The sequence below is a fragment of the Bos mutus genome, chromosome 18 (genome assembly GCF_027580195.1).
Source record: "Bos mutus isolate GX-2022 chromosome 18, NWIPB_WYAK_1.1, whole genome shotgun sequence".
Taxonomy (NCBI): Eukaryota; Metazoa; Chordata; class Mammalia; order Artiodactyla; family Bovidae; genus Bos; species Bos mutus.
Genome location: NC_091634.1, coordinates 27,765,982 through 27,784,841, shown reverse-complemented (window position 1 = coordinate 27,784,841; position 18,860 = coordinate 27,765,982). Strand labels below are relative to the sequence as shown.

The 18,860-nt window shown below is 57.1% G+C and overlaps 2 protein-coding genes across 3 annotated transcripts; one reads left to right on the top strand and one right to left on the bottom strand.

Annotated features, from left to right (window-relative positions):
- Window positions 1–5: 5 nt before the first annotated feature.
- On the top strand, window positions 6–2,208 carry TMEM208 (transmembrane protein 208). Its single transcript, XM_005896554.3, has 6 exons — window positions 6–139; window positions 575–670; window positions 1,167–1,226; window positions 1,308–1,444; window positions 1,741–1,825; window positions 1,926–2,208. Exons 1-6 carry the CDS (start codon window positions 134–136, stop codon window positions 2,061–2,063), a joined length of 522 nt encoding a protein of 173 aa, XP_005896616.1. The 5' UTR covers window positions 6–133; the 3' UTR covers window positions 2,064–2,208.
- Window positions 2,209–2,325: 117 nt separating this feature from the next.
- Window positions 2,326–18,709, bottom strand: FHOD1 (formin homology 2 domain containing 1). Of its 2 annotated transcripts, XM_070388233.1 has the most exons (24): window positions 18,440–18,709; window positions 10,461–10,567; window positions 9,998–10,062; window positions 9,669–9,736; window positions 9,487–9,592; window positions 9,316–9,410; window positions 8,939–9,050; window positions 8,761–8,855; window positions 8,508–8,651; window positions 8,236–8,369; window positions 7,939–8,154; window positions 7,783–7,806; window positions 7,340–7,393; window positions 6,373–6,488; window positions 5,675–6,285; window positions 5,210–5,365; window positions 4,809–4,991; window positions 4,604–4,723; window positions 4,365–4,526; window positions 3,511–3,701; window positions 3,227–3,419; window positions 2,983–3,145; window positions 2,708–2,908; window positions 2,326–2,635 (listed from the first exon to the last, which is right to left on the bottom strand). In XM_070388233.1, the coding sequence occupies exons 1-24, from the start codon at window positions 18,638–18,640 to the stop codon at window positions 2,553–2,555; spliced, it is 3,600 nt and encodes a 1,199-aa protein (XP_070244334.1). In that variant the 5' UTR covers window positions 18,641–18,709; the 3' UTR covers window positions 2,326–2,552. The 2 variants fall into 2 exon arrangements, with proteins under 2 accessions (XP_070244334.1, XP_070244335.1); XM_070388234.1 differs by lacking the exons at window positions 7,340–7,393; window positions 7,783–7,806.
- Between the last annotated feature and the right edge of the window lie 151 nt (window positions 18,710–18,860).

The window sequence follows — 18,860 nt, the reverse complement described above, 5'->3', positions numbered from 1 at the left end:
GACCTCCAACTTCCGTCCCAGGTGTGACGTATTGGATCTGCACCGGAAGTGCCTGTGCTGCCGATGTGGTACCAATTGAGTGCGGTTTCGGTCGCTCTCCCTTCTTTCCTTGGTTGGGTATTTGCGTCCCACTATGGCGGTAAGGAGGGCGAGTAGGGCGTGGTCCCCGTGGCAAAACGCTCCCGGGGCCGGGAGACTGAAATCAGAGGAAGGGCTTCAAGGGAAATGGGTCAATCCAGTGGCCGCCCCCCACTGGAGTGGGGCGCCATCCAGTGGCCATCCAGGACCATACCACAGCTGGTGCCAGAGAGTGCTGGGAGTCTGTAGCAGACAGTACCAGGGCTGCAGAGATCGAGGGGCCTGAGGGCGATGGGCGTCGGTATCGAACAGTATCAGGACTAGCTAGAGATCTGAGGGGCTTGAGGCAGGATAGCGTCAGCCCAGATCGGGTTTACTCCAGCGGAGGCCGAAGAGGGACTCCAGTCAAGCCCATTCAGCTAACCGGAATGGTGGGGCGGCTAAGGAAGATCCTGACTGCTGAGGATTTTGATAGTATCTCGTTATCTCTCTGCAGCCCAAAGGAAAAGTGGGCACGAGAGGGAAGAAGCAGATATTTGAGGAGAACAAAGAGACCCTGAAGTTCTACCTGCGAATCATACTGGGGGCTAATGTAAGTGCCTCCCTCCTTGCTTCTGTGCCCACCCAAGGTTCCATAGTCCTCAGCTCTGTTTGGTGGGGTAGAGTGGTGGGGGTGTGTGACAGCCAAAGCTCCAGAAGAAAGCTCCAATTAAAAATAAGAGAGAGGGACTTCCCTGGTGGTCCAGTGGCTAAGACTCCCTAGATCCCATATGCTAAAAATAAGACCGAGCGCAGCCAAGTAAATGAGAAAGAATCCTGGTGCAGAGAAAGTGCTGAATAGTCAAAACGAAAAACAAAAGCAAAAAGAAGGTGTAAGTCTCAAATGGACTTGAGCCTTTCCCATCCTAAATGCACAGGGGCTTCCTTCCTGTGTCAGGGGTGTCTGGATATTCTGGGAGCAGATCTCTTCCCTCCAACCCTGTAAGTAACGATTTGTCTCCTTTCATCACCTGGTCTAGAGTCAGAGTCAAGGAAGGTCCATGGTTAAGTAAGCTTTTGATACTAGCCTGACCCATGTCTGCTTACAGGCCATTTACTGTCTTGTGACCTTGGTCGTCTTCTACTCATCTGCCTCATTTTGGGCCTGGGTAAGTGTCCCCCATCCTGGGAAATGGGAAGCCCATAGGGTCAGTGGCTGCCCTTTTAACACCCCCATTCTTGTTCCACAGATGGCCCTGCTCTTTAGTCTGGCAGTATACGGGGCCAGCTACCACTCTATGAGCTCGATGGCAAGGGCAGCCTTCTCTGAGGATGGGGCCCTGGTGGATGGTGGAATGGATCTCAACATGGAGCAGGGCATGGCAGAGTGAGTGTCCCCCGCTGTCAGCCCAGGTGAGCAGCGCCAGGGCTGGGGTGCTGGGCCCCAGATAGCCCAAGACCCACAGCAACTTGAAGAGGGTGGAAGGGAGTTGAACTAGGGCCCATCTCTTATTTTTATGTAAACATTTTTGGCTGTGCTGCACAGTTTGTGGGATCTTAGTTCCCCAACCAGGGATTGAACCCAGGCCTTCAGCAGTGAAAGCATGGAATCCTAACCACTGGACCAGCAGGGAATTCCCCAGCTACTACTTTTGGCCCTTGCAGCTTCCCTTCTCTCCACAGGCACCTTAAAGATGTGATCCTACTGACAGCTATTGTGCAGGTGCTCAGCTGTTTCTCCCTCTACATCTGGTCCTTCTGGCTCCTGGTACGTGGGTTGCGGGGCTCCCGAGGAGGAGCTGGAGCATCTAAGCCTTCTCTTCTTTGATTTCCTGCACCTGGCTTCAAGTTACCTTTTTTTCTTCTAGGCTCCAGGCAGAGCTCTTTACCTCCTGTGGGTCAATGTCCTGGGCCCCTGGTTCACAGCGGACAGTGGCGCCCCAGCGCCAGAGCACAATGAGAAACGGCAGCGCCGACAGGAGCGGCGGCAGATGAAGCGGTTATAGCCACTGACATTATGGCCCCGGGTTTCTGAGCCCTGAGTGGCTCTATCAGGCTGTGTGGTCCCCATGCCAGGAGCAGTGAGGGCCTAGTCGAGGGGCCAAAAGCAGTCTAGGGTATAGGTTTGTTGAATAAATGGCTTATAATGTGGCTAATGGCTTTGTGGGTGATAATGAGAGAGCTAAGGCAGAAACAGCCAGTTCTTTGGAATTTTCTTTTCTGCTACGGGCCCAGCGTGGTGGGCACCCTGAAGGAAGAAAAAGACTCTTGACTGGCTAGGAAAACTTTATTGTGCTCCATGTATCCAGGGAGCTCACACATGCACACGCACATCCACACAGGCACACACAGCTAATACTGCTTACGGCACTGGCCACAGGCCCAGAGTGGCCCTAGAGTTGAGAAGAGGCCCAGAATTCTGCTTTGGTGCCTCCTCACTGTAGTCTCCTGCACTGCAGGCTGTGGCCCAGATAGGGGTCCCGGAGGCAGCACCTTCACACTTCCAGGCCAGGACCCTTGCTCAGTCCAAGTGCCTGCACCAGATCCTCTCCCAGCCCGCTCTTCAGCGTCCGTCTCACTGCAAGACAGAGCAGGGTTGGTGGGGCTTGATGGGGTTAAGGCGGGCAGTGGGCATGCAGGGAATACTCACAAGACTTGCGGTTGCCACGGGAACGCTTGCGTTCCCTAGCAGCTAAGGCACGGGGGCTGCTCTTGGTCACTGACTGCACCAGCAGGTCCATGATCTCATCTGAAGTGTCACTGGGTAAACTGGAGCCTGGAGGTTCTTCCGGGGGTACAGTGGAGGGCCCCACTGCTGTAGGCATGACTGGGGAGCTGCTCTGGACCATGCCTGTGGGAGCCAGGTAAAAAGGTCAGGCTAGAGTGGCCCCAGAGCCCACTGCCCCCAGCAGCCACTGGTCCCACCTCTGCTGCGACGGCCATGTGTGGCATCCTCAGGCTTGCTGGCCAGCAGACTCTTCATGGTGGCGTGACTGTCAGCATCACCTTCTCCTGGCCCACTGCTCACAGCCACAGGGACAGATGGCTTGCTGGGGGTTTCCCCAGCCACACCTGAGAACTTCTCTGTCTAGAGAGGGGGAAAGGGGTGAATGGGGTGTAGAAGAAGAAAACCACGGTGGTGGCAGTCAAGACTGGAAGGCACACCCACCTCAGTGATCATACGTCCCCGAGTCTTGTTGCGCTCACGGTATGTGGCCCGCTTCTGTTGCTGCTGCAGCACCCGGTCCCGGCAGGTCCGATACTCCAGTGCGAACTCCCGCAGTGTGTGGCAAAACTGCATGATGCGGACCTCACGGGCTGCCTCTGCCGTGTACCCCAGGTACAGCAGGAAGGCATGGAACCTAGGTGGGTGGAATGGGAAGGAGGTCTGAGTCCTGCTTGGGGTCTGAGGGATGGTGGTGGCGGTCTTGCCTCTCTCTGCAATGCCCCCACCTGTTGCAGACACGGCGGTGTACGACCCTCAGCATGGCAACACGGCGGGTACAGTGCACCAGGAAGTGGGTGAGGCGGGCACGCAGGGCTGGAGCCAGATCGTGCTTGGTCAGGCTCCGCAGGCTGTCTTCAGCTGCCCGGCTCCGGCGCTCCAGCTGCCCCAGGTTCTCAGTCAGCTGCTCAAAGTCCACCTGGAAAAGCAAGGGGTAAACATGCAATCCCCCCACAGAAAGACACTGCCTAAGGCTACCTCTGTGCTGGGATGGTCAGCCTGGGTCCTGAGCAAACAGCAGATCCGACCCCTGCCCTCCAAAAGCTCCCAGTCTCCTGCAAGAGACTAGCAAGTCCATGTGATACAGTAGGGAATAGAGGTTTCTTGGGATAGTGAAAGTGTTAGCTGCTCAGTCATGTCTAACTCTTTTTGACCCCATGGACTGTAGCCCACCAGGCTCCTCTACCCATAGGATTCTCCAGGCAAGAATACTAGAGTGGGTTGCTATTCCCTCCTCCAGGGGATCTTCCTGACCCAGGGATCGAACCTGGGTCTCCTGCATTGCGGGCAAATTCTTTTACCATGTGAGCCACCAGGGAAGCCCCTTCCTGGGATAAGTGGCAGCTAAACAGACCCAAAACTGAGTAGGTGTAGCCAGGCCAAGAGAAGAGTGTTTCTGGCAGAGGACAGAGCCCACACACAAGCCTGGAACCTGAGCAAGCCCTGGCCCGGCAGCCCACTCGGGGGGAGGGAGGGAAGCGGTACCCCTTGCGCCATGGCCAGCCTTAGTCAGGCCCGTTGGGTGCTGACCTTGGCGCAGCGGGCCAGGACAGGGATTTCTGAGTAGAGGTCGGGTGCTGACCTTGGCGCAGCGGGCCAGGGCGGGGATCTCCGAGTACAGGTCGGAGGAGTCAGGCCGGGCCTGCAGCACCAGGGCGCACAGGTGGTGCAGCAGGGGCTGGCGGCGCACCGTGTCCTTCACTTCTGACACCTTCTCCAGGTAGCTCAGCTCAAAGCCGCTGCTCTGAAATGACTCCATCTGAGCCTGGGCCCGGGCGGCTCCAGAGTCCCGGTCCCCACCCTCACAGGCTATCAACTCACCTGGGAGCCATTGAGGAAGTTGCCCACAGCCAGCAGGGTGGCCAGGATGCAGCGGAAGGTGGCATTTTGCACCAGTTGTTCCATGCCCACTTTCAGGTCGAACAGTGGCTCTGCAATTTCCTGGTAGGGGAGATCAGGGACTCAGACTACACGGTCATCATGCTCCCATGTCCCTACTGCCTGTCCCATCCCGTGACCCAAGTACCCGCTCCATGCTGTCATAATCCAGTTTGAAGGCCCAGAGTTGTAGGCGGGCAGCCAGGCCCCCGATGGAGGCGAGAGTCATCAGGAAATTCTCGGCTGGGCCCAAGGGTACGTCGGGATTGGCCAGCTGGGCCTCCTCGATCTTCTGCCGCTCCTCCTCCGTGGGCATCATGGTCAGTAGCTTCTAAGAATGCACCCACCATCCCACAGAGGCCACTCAGTGCTGGCCTGAGGCCTTGGGTATTGACCTTGACTCCTCCCTAGGTCATCTGGGGCAGTCCCAGAGTCTGAGGACTGCTCTGCAGAAATGCCAAGCCCATGCCCACCACTGGAGGGACAGGAAGTGGCCACCAACCAAAGGAGAGGGCCCAGCTCCCCACACCCCTCACTGTGTATCCCTACCTCGATGCCATCCTTGCTTACAGCAAACTCATCAAAGTTGAGCAGGGCAGCCTTGATCACGTGCACAGGTGGCAGTGTGGTTAGGCCGATGTTGATGGCATTGCTGCGCTTGGGGTCCAGCACTGTGGTCATTGTACGGCGGCCCTCACCAGCTTTCTTTGACATTGTGGGAAGGGCAGTATAAGACTGGGAAAGGGTCTAACGGGCAACAACCTAAGAGGGCACACCAAGGCCCCACTCTCAGTAGCCCAAATGGTGCAATTACCCCACAGCCAGGGCTCTGGGATGTGCAAGGCCTTGGGATGGGCTTAGATGCTAGTTAGGGATGGGCTAAACCCTCATTGAAGGACCTCAGACAAGTCCCTCCTCCTTTCTTTGCCTCAGTTTCCCCAGCAGTTCAGACCCTTGAGCTCTGGCTCCCTCCCCTCTCCCCTGGGGTTACCCCACAGATGAGGATGTGCTTACTTTGGAAGGCAACATGTCCTTGGCTCGGGACTCAAACAGGTGTTCTAGCCGGGCTGTATCCACCGAGACAGGCTCTAGTGAGGCCCACAGGGTGGGGCTGGGCCCAAAGCGACTACCAGAGCCTCCACGGACTCCAGCCAACTTTAGCTCCCGCCAGAAGAGTTTTACTGTCTTCCTCTTGGTGGGGAGGGCAGGGCCATCAGGTGCTGAGTGGGGAAGAGGGGCAGCAGGGGGTGGGGGTGGGGTTGGTGGGAAGGGGCTTTTGAGGGGTGGGGGAGGTGGAGGTGGAGGAGGTGGGAGGCTTCCAGAGAGCAGGGGTGGGGGGGGCGGTGGGGGTGGGATCCCTTTCTCCGCCTCCACAGACTCCATGTTCAGCATGTCCTGGTCTTCATCCTCCCCCAGATCTGAGAAGTCCAGGTCCCCAATGCAGAGCCTGGGTACACGGGCAGGGAGCTCCCACACAGGCTCAGCCTTGGGGCTTGGTGGGGCCAATGGCTCCCTGGGCTCTGGCTCAAGGCTCTGCTGGGCACACAGCAGGATTCGGGGGGCAGCACTCTGGGGTGTCCTGGGTGCAGGGGTGGGTTCCTGAGAGTACCTTGATTCTCGGGTGTCTAGACAAAGGGAAGCAGCTGTCAGTGTCATGTCTTCTCTAGAGCAACAGGGCAACGTGGGTGGATACTGCCCACCTACCCACTCACCTGGACACCCGTCCATATCATCCGGCATGGCACCGGCCAATGTTTCTGCCCGGCCCTGGGCCAGCGCAGCCTGCTTTTCTGTTTCTGCTGCTGCTACATTCTCCAGGAACCGGGCTCTGGGGGGAGGAACTTGTCAGTGAAGGTGTCTGACATACCCCAGCCCAGGGTGGTGCGCATGCCTTGCTGGGCCCCTGGGCACTGCCCCTACTTGCAGGCACACACAGACACACAGGGAACCGTCCATGCGCTGAGCAGACCAGGACCTGCCAAAGGCCAGTCCCCATTCAGTCTTCCACGTCTGGGGAGGTCGCTACCAACCCAGTACTCCTAGGTCAACAAATGGGAAAACTTTTACGTGACATCTAACTTGCAGTCTTGCTGTTGTTCATGCTCATGCTCACTGTTCTGATTCTAGACAAGGACCCTTAGAGCAGGGGAAGGGGCTAGCTGTCCCAATGGCCACACCAGGCTGTCCCTCCCTTGGCAGGTCTGGCAGCTTCCAAGAGCCATGACCGATGCCTAGAAAGGGGCCTGGTAAATGACAGGCGCTCAGTTTATGTTGACATAATGAAGGTGATCCCGTCTCTTTTGGCCCCTCCAGCCTCTGCTGGCACTCAGTCTCTGTCCTGCCCTTAGACAGAGGTTGCTCCTCCACCTCCGCACCGCGTAGCACCCTAGGTCCCTCCCAGCACTAATCCTGGGCTGAGGATCCAGAATCGGCTCCAGGTTGGGAATTCACATCCTCATCACTGGTCAAAGCTGTTAAGGTGCCACGGTTAAAGCACAGGGACCTCTATGACCCCAGTGAGCTGTTTTCCAGTGCTTAGTCCTTGGGTATCTGAGGAGGCATAAGTCTGAGAGAGCCCCCCAGCTCTGGTTGCATCAGGCACATGGAACCCCCGCTGGGGGAAGCAATGCTGAAGCCCTGAGCACATGGCAGGCCTGGCAGGCTGGCCTCTGTACTTACTCCAGCCTGGCCTCCCCAGTAGGGACCTGGGGGACAGGTGGGCTCTCAGAGGCCCTGGGTCGGGGGGGATGAGAGGAAGAAATGGTAACTGTGGTGCCTGCTCCACCCCACAGTGCCCAGTTGCTCACACCCACACAGAGCCGGGCAGTGATATCAGGGGTCCCTTCCCAGTCACAATGGGAATAGGAGGGAGTGGGGGAGGCGTGATGCGAGGAAACTGGAAATGGAGAGGAGAGACGGACATGACGCAGGACAGGGTGCAGTAAAAGACAAAGACAGCGAAATGAGAGAGTCACAGACAGTGACAGAGAAACTGAGACAGAAGGGGGTAGAGAGACAGATGACATTGACAATACAGGTGGAATGCCAGAAAGAGATGAAGAAAAGCCGCAGAAGGACGAGGTCCAGTCAGAGCCGAACCCCACCCCCCAGCAGTCACTTACCAAACAGGAGCAGTTTGGTGAAGTCTGGAAAGAAAGAGAAAGCACGCGTTTGGCAGAGAAGTTCGGGCAGAGGAGGCGGAGGGCCCGTGGAAGGGCGCAGAGAGGAGGGACAGATGGAGAGAAGTCTCCCACGACAGCCTCTATCTCCCTACTTACTTGTAGACGCTCCTTTCACAGGAGCTGTCGGATGAGGGCGCCACGGAGACGCTAGGAAAGAGTCTCAAGGTGCTATGGAGGCCAGAGGCAGGGCCCACGGGGCTGGAGGCGGGGCTTGGAGGTGAGGCGGGGCCTACGGGGCAGGAGGTGGGGCTGGTTGGCAGGACCGGGCTGGCAGCGGAGGTGGAGACGACCGGAGAGGCGGGGCCTGTGGAGCTGGAGGTGTGGCCTGTCAGGAGGCGGGGCTATTCCTGGCTGATCCACCCCTCCCCAGGCGCCGAGGTAACTTGTTCTTACCCAGGCTCTGGGGAGCGCACTTCTAGAGATCGGCGGCTCCTCTTGCCCTCCTCTGAGGAAGGTTTTCGGCGGGTGGTGCGCCGCCCACCTGTGACGGCTTCTTCGAGGTCTCCATCCTCCAACCGCAGGGCATTCTAGCAGAGTTGGGCCCAGAAGGGAGTGGCTGAGGCCCAACTCGATGGAGTGGGGCCCTGGATAATGGCGCCCCCTCTCTTTTCTCCCCTTCAGCCCCTCCTTCCCCTCCTCTCTCCAGCCCTGATGGCCCAGCCCACCTCATAGAGTACAAGTTGGGCTCGCAGGTCGACGTCAGTGCCCGCCTTGCCCAAGTGGTGCTGGACCAGTGCTTCCATGCCCTGCTGCTCCAGTGCATCCGTCACGTCGTAGAAGGAGTCCTGGTCCGGGAGGGCTGCCAGAGTCTGGAGGGTGGGGATAGGAGGGCAAGGCTGAAGCTGATGCGGATCAGAGGACAAGAGACTGAGCGGCCTAGGATGGCCCTGGGTTCCCCCTTGGCTCCCCACATCCCACCTTGTTGATGAGGGTTACAGTGTACACCAGCAGCTCGGGGTCAGTGCCGTTCTTCTCCTCCAGGATGGACACCAAATTGGCCCACGGAGGAGCACCTGCCACCCAGAAAGGGGAGAGTTCACGTGGGAACAAGTAGGAGAGAGGGTTCCCAGCGGTGGAGGGAGGGACAGTCTCTGACCCGTGGTGCTGGCCACAGAGTTGACTGCACGGATGAACAGCGGTGCGTTGCTCTCAGAGTATTCCACGAACACCAGTAGCAGTTTCAGGGCTGTCTTCACCACCAAGCGGGACTGGGGGGAGGGGTCACCACGTGTGAGTGGGGCTGGGGCCAGACCTGTGCTGGCTCCTGGTGGGGAGGAGAAAGGGCTCGGGGGGGCTGGACCCAGAGAGGACAGTCTAAGCAGAAAGAGCCATCTGTAGGACCAGGTGTTGAACTGCCTTTGAGGCTTAGAGGGGCCACAGACCCACTCCATTCCAGCCCACTTTGCTGAGGAAACTAAGGGCCAGAGAGAGGCAGTGGGAAAAGGGTGCGTGGCTGGGTGGAAGGCCACTTACCAGGCTGGCACACAGCGTGTACAGCCACTGCACAGTCTCAGTGTGGGCCACCACCCCCAGCATCCCATCCACAAACAGCATCAGCTGGCCTAGGGCTGGGGACACAGGGACAAGAAGAGGTCAGGAAGGGGTCACTGAAGGCAGGGATCATGGGAGAGGGGTGGGGCTGACCTCGGAGGATGTAGCTCTGGTAGTTGTGGTCAGCAGCGGCGCCCACGCGGGTCAGGCAACTCAGCCCCTCAGAGTGCACGAATTCAGGCACCAGGTCCTTGTCCTCCTGGGGGCACCAAGGGGGGTTTAGTGGGGTGGGGCTCAGCCTGGATGCCCACCCCCGGCCCACCTCTGAGCCTCACCTGGAAGATCTGCTTTAGTGAGAAGAGGGAGCGGCGGAGCTCAGGGCCACTGGAGCCATACAACTTTTCTGCAAGGGGTACGTGGGCATGGAAATCTCAAGGGGACACAATCACAACTCCCTGACTCTGGGCAACACTTATCACAGTCCAGCAGCTGCCCTGGCCCTGGGAGAAGGGGTCAGGACAGGAATAGGAGGGGAAACACATCCTGCCTCTCATCTGTCCTGTCCACTGTCCAGCACAGGCCTGAAAGAAACTGAGCCAACTGGGAAGCGCGGTGTATGAAGAGGGTATAATTGCTGGATATGCTGATATCCTCACACACTCACCTAAGATGGCATTGACCCTCACGGAGAGCTGGGTTCGCAGGATCAGAGTAGGCTTCCGCCCTTTGCTGGAATCAAGTAGCCCAGTCAGCAGTTCCCAGCCCTTTCCTTGGGGTCCCTCCATCCATGCCAAGGCAGCCAAAGACCTCCCCGCATGCCAACCCTCCCTGGCCTAGCTCCTTCATCACCAGCTGCTTCTCTGAGCCCAGGGGTTGTTCAGATAGGAGGGTTTGCGCAAACACAGGCATCTCAGTTATGTGGGTGAGCCCCCACTCCCATCCCAGGCAGCAGGTAACACTGGCCAGGCCTTGGGATTCCCCTGGCACAGTTCCCCTGGGCAGCAGGAGGTGACCCACAGCCCTGGCTAGAGATCAGGTATCTTGGCCGCTGACCCCTGAGCCAGCCCCTCCAGCATGGCGGCAAGGGTGGGAGCCAGCCTCGCCTTCCTGACCCCATCCGCTCTGACCTGATCTCTTCAAAGAAGCCCTCCAACATCTCCCGCTGCTCTTCCAGGGACAGCTCAGGGTCCAGGTAATATCCAGATGGAGACACTTGCAGAGCACAGTCCTCGAGCTGGGGGCAAAGGGACCAGCTGTCAGGGCTGGGGAAGAGGTGGCAGGAGTACGCATGGAGAGCCCATGACCTCCTACCTCCCCACCCAGGGTACTGGCAGAGGCCTGCACTGCAGCCATGCATTCCCTGAGCAGTCAGTTCTCTTGGGCCTACTCTGTGCAAAACCCAGGCAAAGAGCTTTCTCGTGGCTCACACCTACCCAATTTTTTAGGTTTCTGATTAGATAATGCTTTTGGGGGGCTGTGCCCATGCAGCTTGCAGAATCTTAGTTCCCTGATCAGAGTTTGAACTTGCACTCTCGGTAGTGAAAACCCAGAGTCCTAACCACTGAACCACCAGGGAATTATCAGATAATGCCTTTTTGCAAAGCCTTCTTGGACTCCTCTAGCCGTTGCTATGCAAATCCCTCCAGCCCTCATGTGAACCCTCCTCTGAGGCCTTCCACATGGCATCAGCACATCCTAGGCACTAGGATCCCTCCCCACTGTGATTACTCTGAGTCCAGGCACCATGTCTGTCTTGTCCATACGACATCTGCAGAGCCTAGCACACACTTGGGGCACAGCAAATGCTCCCTAAATGGTTGTTGAGCCAATGCACATGAATGAGGAAGGGGGATGGAGACAAGATAGGAGGAAGTTCCTGCCTTCAAGGAAGTTCACAGCTCTGTGGGGTGATAAGTTGCAGCCACAAGCATTCAAGTCCAAGGACAAAGTGTTAAGAATGTTGGGAGAAAAAAACAAAAAGAATGCTGGGAGGTGCAAACCCAGCTCGGGGAGGATGAGTGTCACCCCAAGTCAAGATAGTGAGAAGAAGGGCTCCCAGTCCCTCCAGGCCTGAGAGTCTTTGCTCTGTCCCCAAATGGCTACAGTCCCCACAGTTCAATTCAGTTGCTCAGTTGATGCAAAGACTCAGACAGTCCCCACGGTCCTAGCTAAACCTCAGAGGCCTCCAAGAGGCCTATTGAGCACCAGATTTTAGAGTGTAACTCAGTCAGCCTACTGAGGGCTGCCCTGGTGGCTCAGATGATAAAGAATCCACCTACTATACAGGAGACCCGGGTTCAATTCCTGGGTCGGGACGATTCCCTAGAGAAGGAGATGGCAACCCACTACAGTATTCTTGCCTGGAGGATTCCATGGACAGAGGAGCCTGGCAGGCTACAGTCTATGGGGTGGCGAAGAGTTGGACGTGACTGAGCGACTAACACTTTCACTTTCATAGTCAGCCTATAGTGGGTCCCTGGAACCTGAAGTGTAACAAGTAAGTACATGCTCCATCCATGAGTTCACTGCCCATGCCTTCCACCCACCCAAGCCTGGCTCCACACAGTTACCACTGGGACCACCACCACCACCACCAGGCAGGATGCTTGGCCCCTTGAGAAATGCCGGTAGAGAAGCCTAGTGAGGTGACTCCGGAGAGTCTGAGGGCAGCACTGTGCCTCTCCTCGCCACCTCCTCCACAGCACCATGCCAGTGTGCAGGGCTCAGCTAAGTTCTCTTGACTTGAGAGGCCCAGGGAAAGCCCACCTCTGAAGAGGCAGGGCGTCTTCTGGTCTCCATCTTACTGGGCAAGTCAACCTCAACATGTGCCTTGTTGTTCTGTCAGCCCTGCCCTTCTCTGGACCCAGCCCAAGGTTTCCAGCTGCCCTCGGTCCCATGGGGTTAAGGGAGTCCGGCTCCTGCCCCTGTCCTGCCTCCGCTTAGTATTCTTGCTCATGCCTGAGAGCCTGACCCGGCTCCTTCCTGGCAGTTCAGCCTGTAAGGCCCTTGGGTGACACCCCCCCTCCCTGGGTTCCTGCGTGGGACATAGGACATAGGACAAACACTCCAGCCTGTTCTGTCCCACTTCCTGCTTGGCTGCCTGCCCTCCCCTGGGCGCCTTGGGTGGGCCTGGCCTCTCTCCCCTCCCTGGGAGCAGAGTCATCCTCTCCAGGGCCTACTGGGAATGGGCCCTGCGATAGAGAGGCAAGGCCCCAGGGCTGAGGAACTTTGTCTGGGGCCAGCTCAGCTAAGGGCAGTCCCGCGTTTCTCTTGATCCCTCTTCCCACACAGTGACTCAGCAGCCACCTTACTCCACCCCCAGCCAGGCACAGCCACATCTCCTTCCACTTTGGACTGGAAGACTCTGGGACCCCAAAGCCACAACCCTCGCTCAGAGATCCCTCAAGTCACACACATGTAGAAGAGCTCATTCATTCAAATATTCACGAACCTGGCTAGTTTTAGGTGCTCAGGACACAACAGGGAACAAGCTACTGCCTTTGCCTTCCCTGTCTTCCAACTCTGTTGGGGAGGTAGGCAGGTTTGACTCAGAAAAAGGTCACGAATAAATGTAGAAGCACAGCCTCGGGTGCTGAGAGGAGACTATGAAGGTAAACACTGGAGGGGTGAGCAGAGTATGCCTGGTAGCAGCTCACACACCCAAGTATATGGTCAGGCAGGGTCCACACACACACACACATACACATGCTACTGGCTGTGCACAGGTGAGCACATCCACAGAACATTCTCTTCCCCTCCTGCAGGCCCACATCCAGGCTCTAATTCTGTGAGCTGAGAATGGCCCTTTCCTTTCAGAACCCCTGGGATGCCCACGTCCCTTTGGGGCAGGGTCCTGAAGACTGAATGCTCCAGCACCCCCCGCCTCCTCAGATGAGCCCCTTTCTCTCTGTGATGGTAGCCATGGCTTTTCCAGCCACTTTGCCTATCTTATTCTGCCTAGGCCCCAGTTCTTGGGGGGAGGTCCAGAGCCTCTAGGATGATTCCCCTCCCCTCACTTCTAGCTGTCTGTTCTGGGGAGATGGAGTGGGGGGCGGGGTCAGGCAAGCTGCAAAGAGTGGAGACTTCCTGCCAGCTGGGTGCTGCTTGTCCCTCACAGCCCTGGCCCCTTCCTGGGGTCACCCTTCTGAGCGCCAACCCTCTGGGCCTTGTTTCTCGCACCCTGGGGCTGGGCCAGCCTGGAGGCAGCCCAAACTCTGGTCCCTGCTGACAGTGCCTGGGGTCAGCACAGGGTAAGCATAGGCCCATATCTCGGATTGCCTCCAGGCTCTTGTCTTCCTCACTTCTCTGATGTTTGCCTTGGGGTGGAGGCTCCCAGCTCTAGCTCATTTTTCTCTATTTATCTGCTTATTCTTATTGAGGTATTGATTTTACAATATTGTATAAGTTTCAGGTGTACAACGTAGTAGTCCACAATTTGTAAAGATTATGCTTGGGAATTCCTTGGTGGTCCAGTGGTTAGGACTCCAAGCTTTCACTACCAAGGGCCCCAGTTCAGCCACTGGTCATCCCATAAGCCGTGTGGTGCAGCCAAAATAAAAAAAAATAAAGATATTTTATTTAAAGTTATTATAAAATACTAGCTATATTCCCTATGCTGTACTATATATTCTTGTGCATGCAAGCATGCATGCTCAGTCACTCAGTTATGTCTGACACTTTGCAACCCTATGGACTATAGCCCGCTAAGCTCCTCAGTCCATGGGATTCTCCAGGCAAGAATACTAGAGTGGGTTGCCATGCCCTCCTCTAGGGGATCTTCCTGCCTCAGGGATCGAACCCAGGATCGATCCCCCAGGTAAAGAGGATTCTTTACCATCTGAGCCATTGAGGAAGCCTTTGTAACTTATTTTATATATAGCAGCTTGTACCTCTTAATTTCCTACCTCTGTCTTGCCCATTTTTCTCTTCATTCCTTGGACTCAGGCTTTTCTGGCAGCTCAAACCAACTTGTCACATGTGGTTTTACATTCAGGGCAAGCTTAGGGGACCATGGTGTCTACTCCCCAATATTTTTCATAACAGTATAATTGGGTGAGAATGCCAGGGGCAAGGAAGATGGAGAAAAGTGAAGAATTACATGCTGAAGGATTCTTGTTTTAGGAAATAATTTAACTGTTTCTTCTCCTTTCCTAAGACCTTGTGTTCTCATGTTTTCTATTTTAATTTGTTAATATGGTGTATCACATGATTGATTTGTGAAGAATCCTTGCATCCCTGGGGAAAACCCCACTTGATTGTGGTGCATGATCCTTTAATGTGTTGTTGGATTCTATTTGATAGCATTTTGTTGAGGATTTTAGCATCTATGTTTATCAGCAATACTGACCTGTCATTTTCTTTCCTCCCTTTTATCTTGGGTCTCCAATTGGACTTTGGCTTCCTGAATGAGATGACATGAATGGGCCTTGAGGGTGGAAGCCCGCATTTGTTATGCCTTCTCTGTGCCACATACTGGGCTGCCTGGTGCCTTGATTCTCCTGATAATCCTTCTATAGGTGAGGAAACCAAGGCTCAGAAATTCTGTGAATTTGCTCCAGGTTGCACAATCAGGAATGGGACCAGGGCTCCCTGAATTGATCTTGGGTTCATGGACTTTGGAAATGCTCCAGGGAATCCTGGGTGGGAGGTGGAGTGAGGGCTGGGGCCTGTGGGGTTGCCAAGGGCTAGAGAATGCCCCTCAGCTTTCTGAACTGTGCAAATACCCCAAACTGGTCCTCCCAGTTCCAGCTAGGGAACACAAATGAACACTCGCACATCGTACCTGCTGGGGTAACAGGGCCAACTTCTGCCAGGACCAAGATCATGGGGTCCCTTACCAGGCTGCAGCCCAGAATGGACAGCAAATTGGACATGCTGGCCCCAGGGAAAGCTGGGGGGAGAACATGACTCATGCTCACATCAAAATCTTTTACAGTCTCCCAGAGATCTCCAAAGGGCTCAGTTGATCACCAGAGCACCCCATCTTATTAAGAATCCTCTGGGACCCTGCCACATGGTCCCTGTCCCAGAAGGTCAGGTTCACACTTTAGCCCCTTTGCCACAGCTGCTCCTAAGGGGTAAACTGAGGCTGGAGTAGGGAGGGGCAAGGACAGGAAACAAGTACCACACTTGTTCCCCTGCAATGTTTAGCCACAGCTGGGGAAACAAAGTTGCTGGGAATGAACAGATTTCTAGGGCCATCTCTGCTGCTTGGAATGGGGGCCCCTTTGGCCTTCGCATCAGGGTCAGAGCAGTACCCAGGTCCCTCTGCCTGGAGCCCAGGGATAAGGAAGTCTGTGCCATCCCAGATGTGGCAGGGCCTTGGGATATCAGGGAGGGGCTCCAGAGGCAGGCCCAGAAGGGCAAAGGGTAGCAAAGAGGGTGGGACTGGGCAGCTTTGGGTAAAGAAGACGGGGCAGGGCCAGAGGTTCTCCCTTGGGGCAGGGGCCCCTGTCTCCAGACAGATCCCCTGGGGACACTACACATGACCCAAGGCACTGCCCGGACACACCCCCACCTTCCACCTCCCCAGGGCCAGGAGATGAGTCAGAGGCTGTGGCCAGGAGCTTCCTCCTAGACTGGGAGGAAATGAGCAAGGCCTTCTCAGATCTGAAAACTCTGAACATTTAAAAAGGAAGCCCTCAGCGGGGAACTCTATAGGCTAGCCACAGCCCAATGGGGTGTGTGGGGTGGAGCCCCAGAGAGAAAGCGGGTTGGGCCTCTGTCCTTTCCCAGGGATCTGGCAGGGTCTGCAGGGTTGAAGGGGGTCAGTGCCCAGAGTTGGGGGGATGGGAGCAGAGGTCACTTGGCTGTGAACTGTTCTCCTGCTGGACAACTGTGCAGAGGATGAAGCAGTGAGCCTATTTTTACTCTACAGCCTGGGATGGGGAGGCCTGGGTTTTGGGGCCACCTCTCCCCTCTAGAGAGCTGTGGAAGCTTGCCTGAGTCATGTCTGTGCCCCTGGGGCACCACTTCCAGGACTAGGGGAGGGACCAGTCATTGACAGTTCCTACAAGGAGGAGCCCTGCTCTCTGACGTCCCTGCCCCTACCCTATTCTCAGCCCTTCTTCCTCTGGCCTTCTATTCTGGGGCTGTGGTCACAGTTTATATTTGGGATATGCACATCACAGTGCATCTGACCATTCCTGGCAGAGATGCCAGCCCCAGGGAGTCCTGGCTCCAGGCACAGTGGTAACCCAGTGTCCGGGCCCCTCTATCCTGCCTGTAGGGGATATGGCAGTCCTCAGGTAGACCAGGTGGGAAATCATGAAAGTGGGGAGATCGGAAAGGACTGAGGTGGGGGTTACTTAACATATTATCCTGGTGCTTCCTTCCCAGGTAGAGCAGTGGTAAAAGAATCCACCTGCCAATGCAGGATACACAAGAGATGAGGGTTGGATCCCTGGGTCAGGAAGATCCCCTAGAGCAGGAAAATGGCAACCTGCTTTAGTATTCCTGCCTAGAAAATGCCATGGACAGAGGAGCCTGGCAAGCTACAATCCAAGAGGTCGCAAAGAGCTGGACACAACTGAGCACACACACATATATCAATCCCAGTTCTCAGCTAGGGAGCAGAGAACAGAGGGCAGAGCACCTGGTGAGGCGGTGGTGGTGATGGGTCCCTAAATGAGAGGGAGAGGTAAGGGGTAATGATGATCCTCCCAAACTCGCCCCTGATTTGAGAAGGAGTGTTAGGGCTAAGCTGTGTCCTCCAGAGGCGGGGGGTGGGAGGAATACTATGTTCCCTGTCGTGCTCCAGGCTTATTTCAGTACTGGGTGTTCCAGGAGTCTGGAGGCAGGAACCTGGCCTCAGTTCAGCACCCCTTTCTCCCCAGCGCCCATTCTGAATGGGAGGTGGCTTCTGGCTGGATGTGCTTCTTTTGGGTCCACTTCGGTATGCTCCTTTGAACAGGGTAGAACAAGGAGGGGTAACATCAAAAGTCTGGAGAGGGCAACGCGCTGCTATGTTCAATCCTTGTCCTTGAAGCCTGAGCTACGCTCAGACACGCGCCACTCCCCAGGCCGAGTCTCAGCGCTTCTCCCGCCCGCGCTCAGAGGCGGGGCAGGCCCGCAGCGCTAGGAATGCAGGCTGGGGGCCTGGCGCCTGGGGCACATTCCAGGGGAGACCCCAGGCCCGGGGGGCAAGTTTGCGCAACTCGGCGCCCAGCTAAGCCTGGGAGCAAGGGAGGACACTTCCACCAACTCTCGCTTCACCATTTGGTGCCGACGGGCTGGCGAGGCACCCCGGGAGGTGGTGGTGTGCCTCGCAGAGTCCTGGCCCGGAAACCGAATGCGCCGGAAAGGGCTGCCTGCGGGGGGCTGAGCGCGGCGAGCAGGAGGGGAGGTAGGGCGGGCCATCTGCAAAAGGGCCTCTCCCGGCACCGTGCACGAGTAGGCTCTGGGGTGCAGGCAAACTAGGGCAGGCCGACGGTTTAAAATTAGCCCGGCTCGCTACTTCCCTTCCAGCCCCCGGCCGGCGGCTGCTGCGGAGATGGTGGGGGCGGTGACTTAAAGGGCTTTTCCACCAGTGCAGCCTCCCGCGCTCAGGATGTCCCGGGCCAGGCCGCTTCCAGGGAACTCCCCTCACCCTGTGGTCTCACCTCCGCCGGCACTCCCTAGCGGGGCCTCACCCAGCACTGACAATACTCTATCCGGCAGGACCCAATCCTGCCTCAAGACACCTCTGGTGGCCCGCCCCAGGTCCGCCCCTCCTCATGGTCCCGCCCCCACCTCACCTAAAGCAGGTGAAAGCTGGTCCATCCTCAGTTGCGTCTTCTAAGACCGCTACCACCCAAACGCCCACGCTACCCCCATGCAGAGCAGACAGGCAGGGAACGGACCCCGAGCGCCTCCCCAGGTGGGCCTCATTTCGAAGGGCAGTCTGGGTGCCGCAGAGTACAAGCTTTCATCTCCCTTCTTCAGTTTCCCTCAACTCGAAAGGCGTTTCCCACCGGCCAGGCAACGTGTACGTTGGGTGCCCAGCCCAAAACTTTCCCGGAGGAGCGCACCCGCTTGCTTCAGCCTCTCCTCGAGAGGCTCCCAAAAGCTTTCATAGAGCCGACCCTGAACCATCAGTCGCCCCCAATCTTTCTCCGGCTCCCCTCACCTTGAGCGGCGCCCCCAGCAGGCGGTGCAGGGCGGGTATCTGCGCGCCCAGGGGCAGCGCCCCGTCCAGGCTGCAGGTGGGGGCCCGGCGCGGCTCCGGGAAGTTGGCACATGCGAAAGGGTCGGTGTCCTCTAGGTACTGCACCCGCACGGTCACCAGTGATACAGGCTCCCCGTCCCCGCGGTCTTCCTCGCCCGCCATGGCTCCGCCACTGCCTGCCTCCGGGCGGGTCCGGGCCGCGCCGCGGCTTCTACTCAACTAGTTCGCTGTCTAGGCGGGGCCGGGCAGGACGCCGAGGGAGAGGGGCGGGGCCAGACGGAGGCGGGGCCGAGAAAGGGGGTGGAGCCAATACTAGTCTCCGGACGCCCGGGGTCGAGGGCCGTACTGCGGTTGGTGGAGCTTGCAGCCAATCATTCAGAGG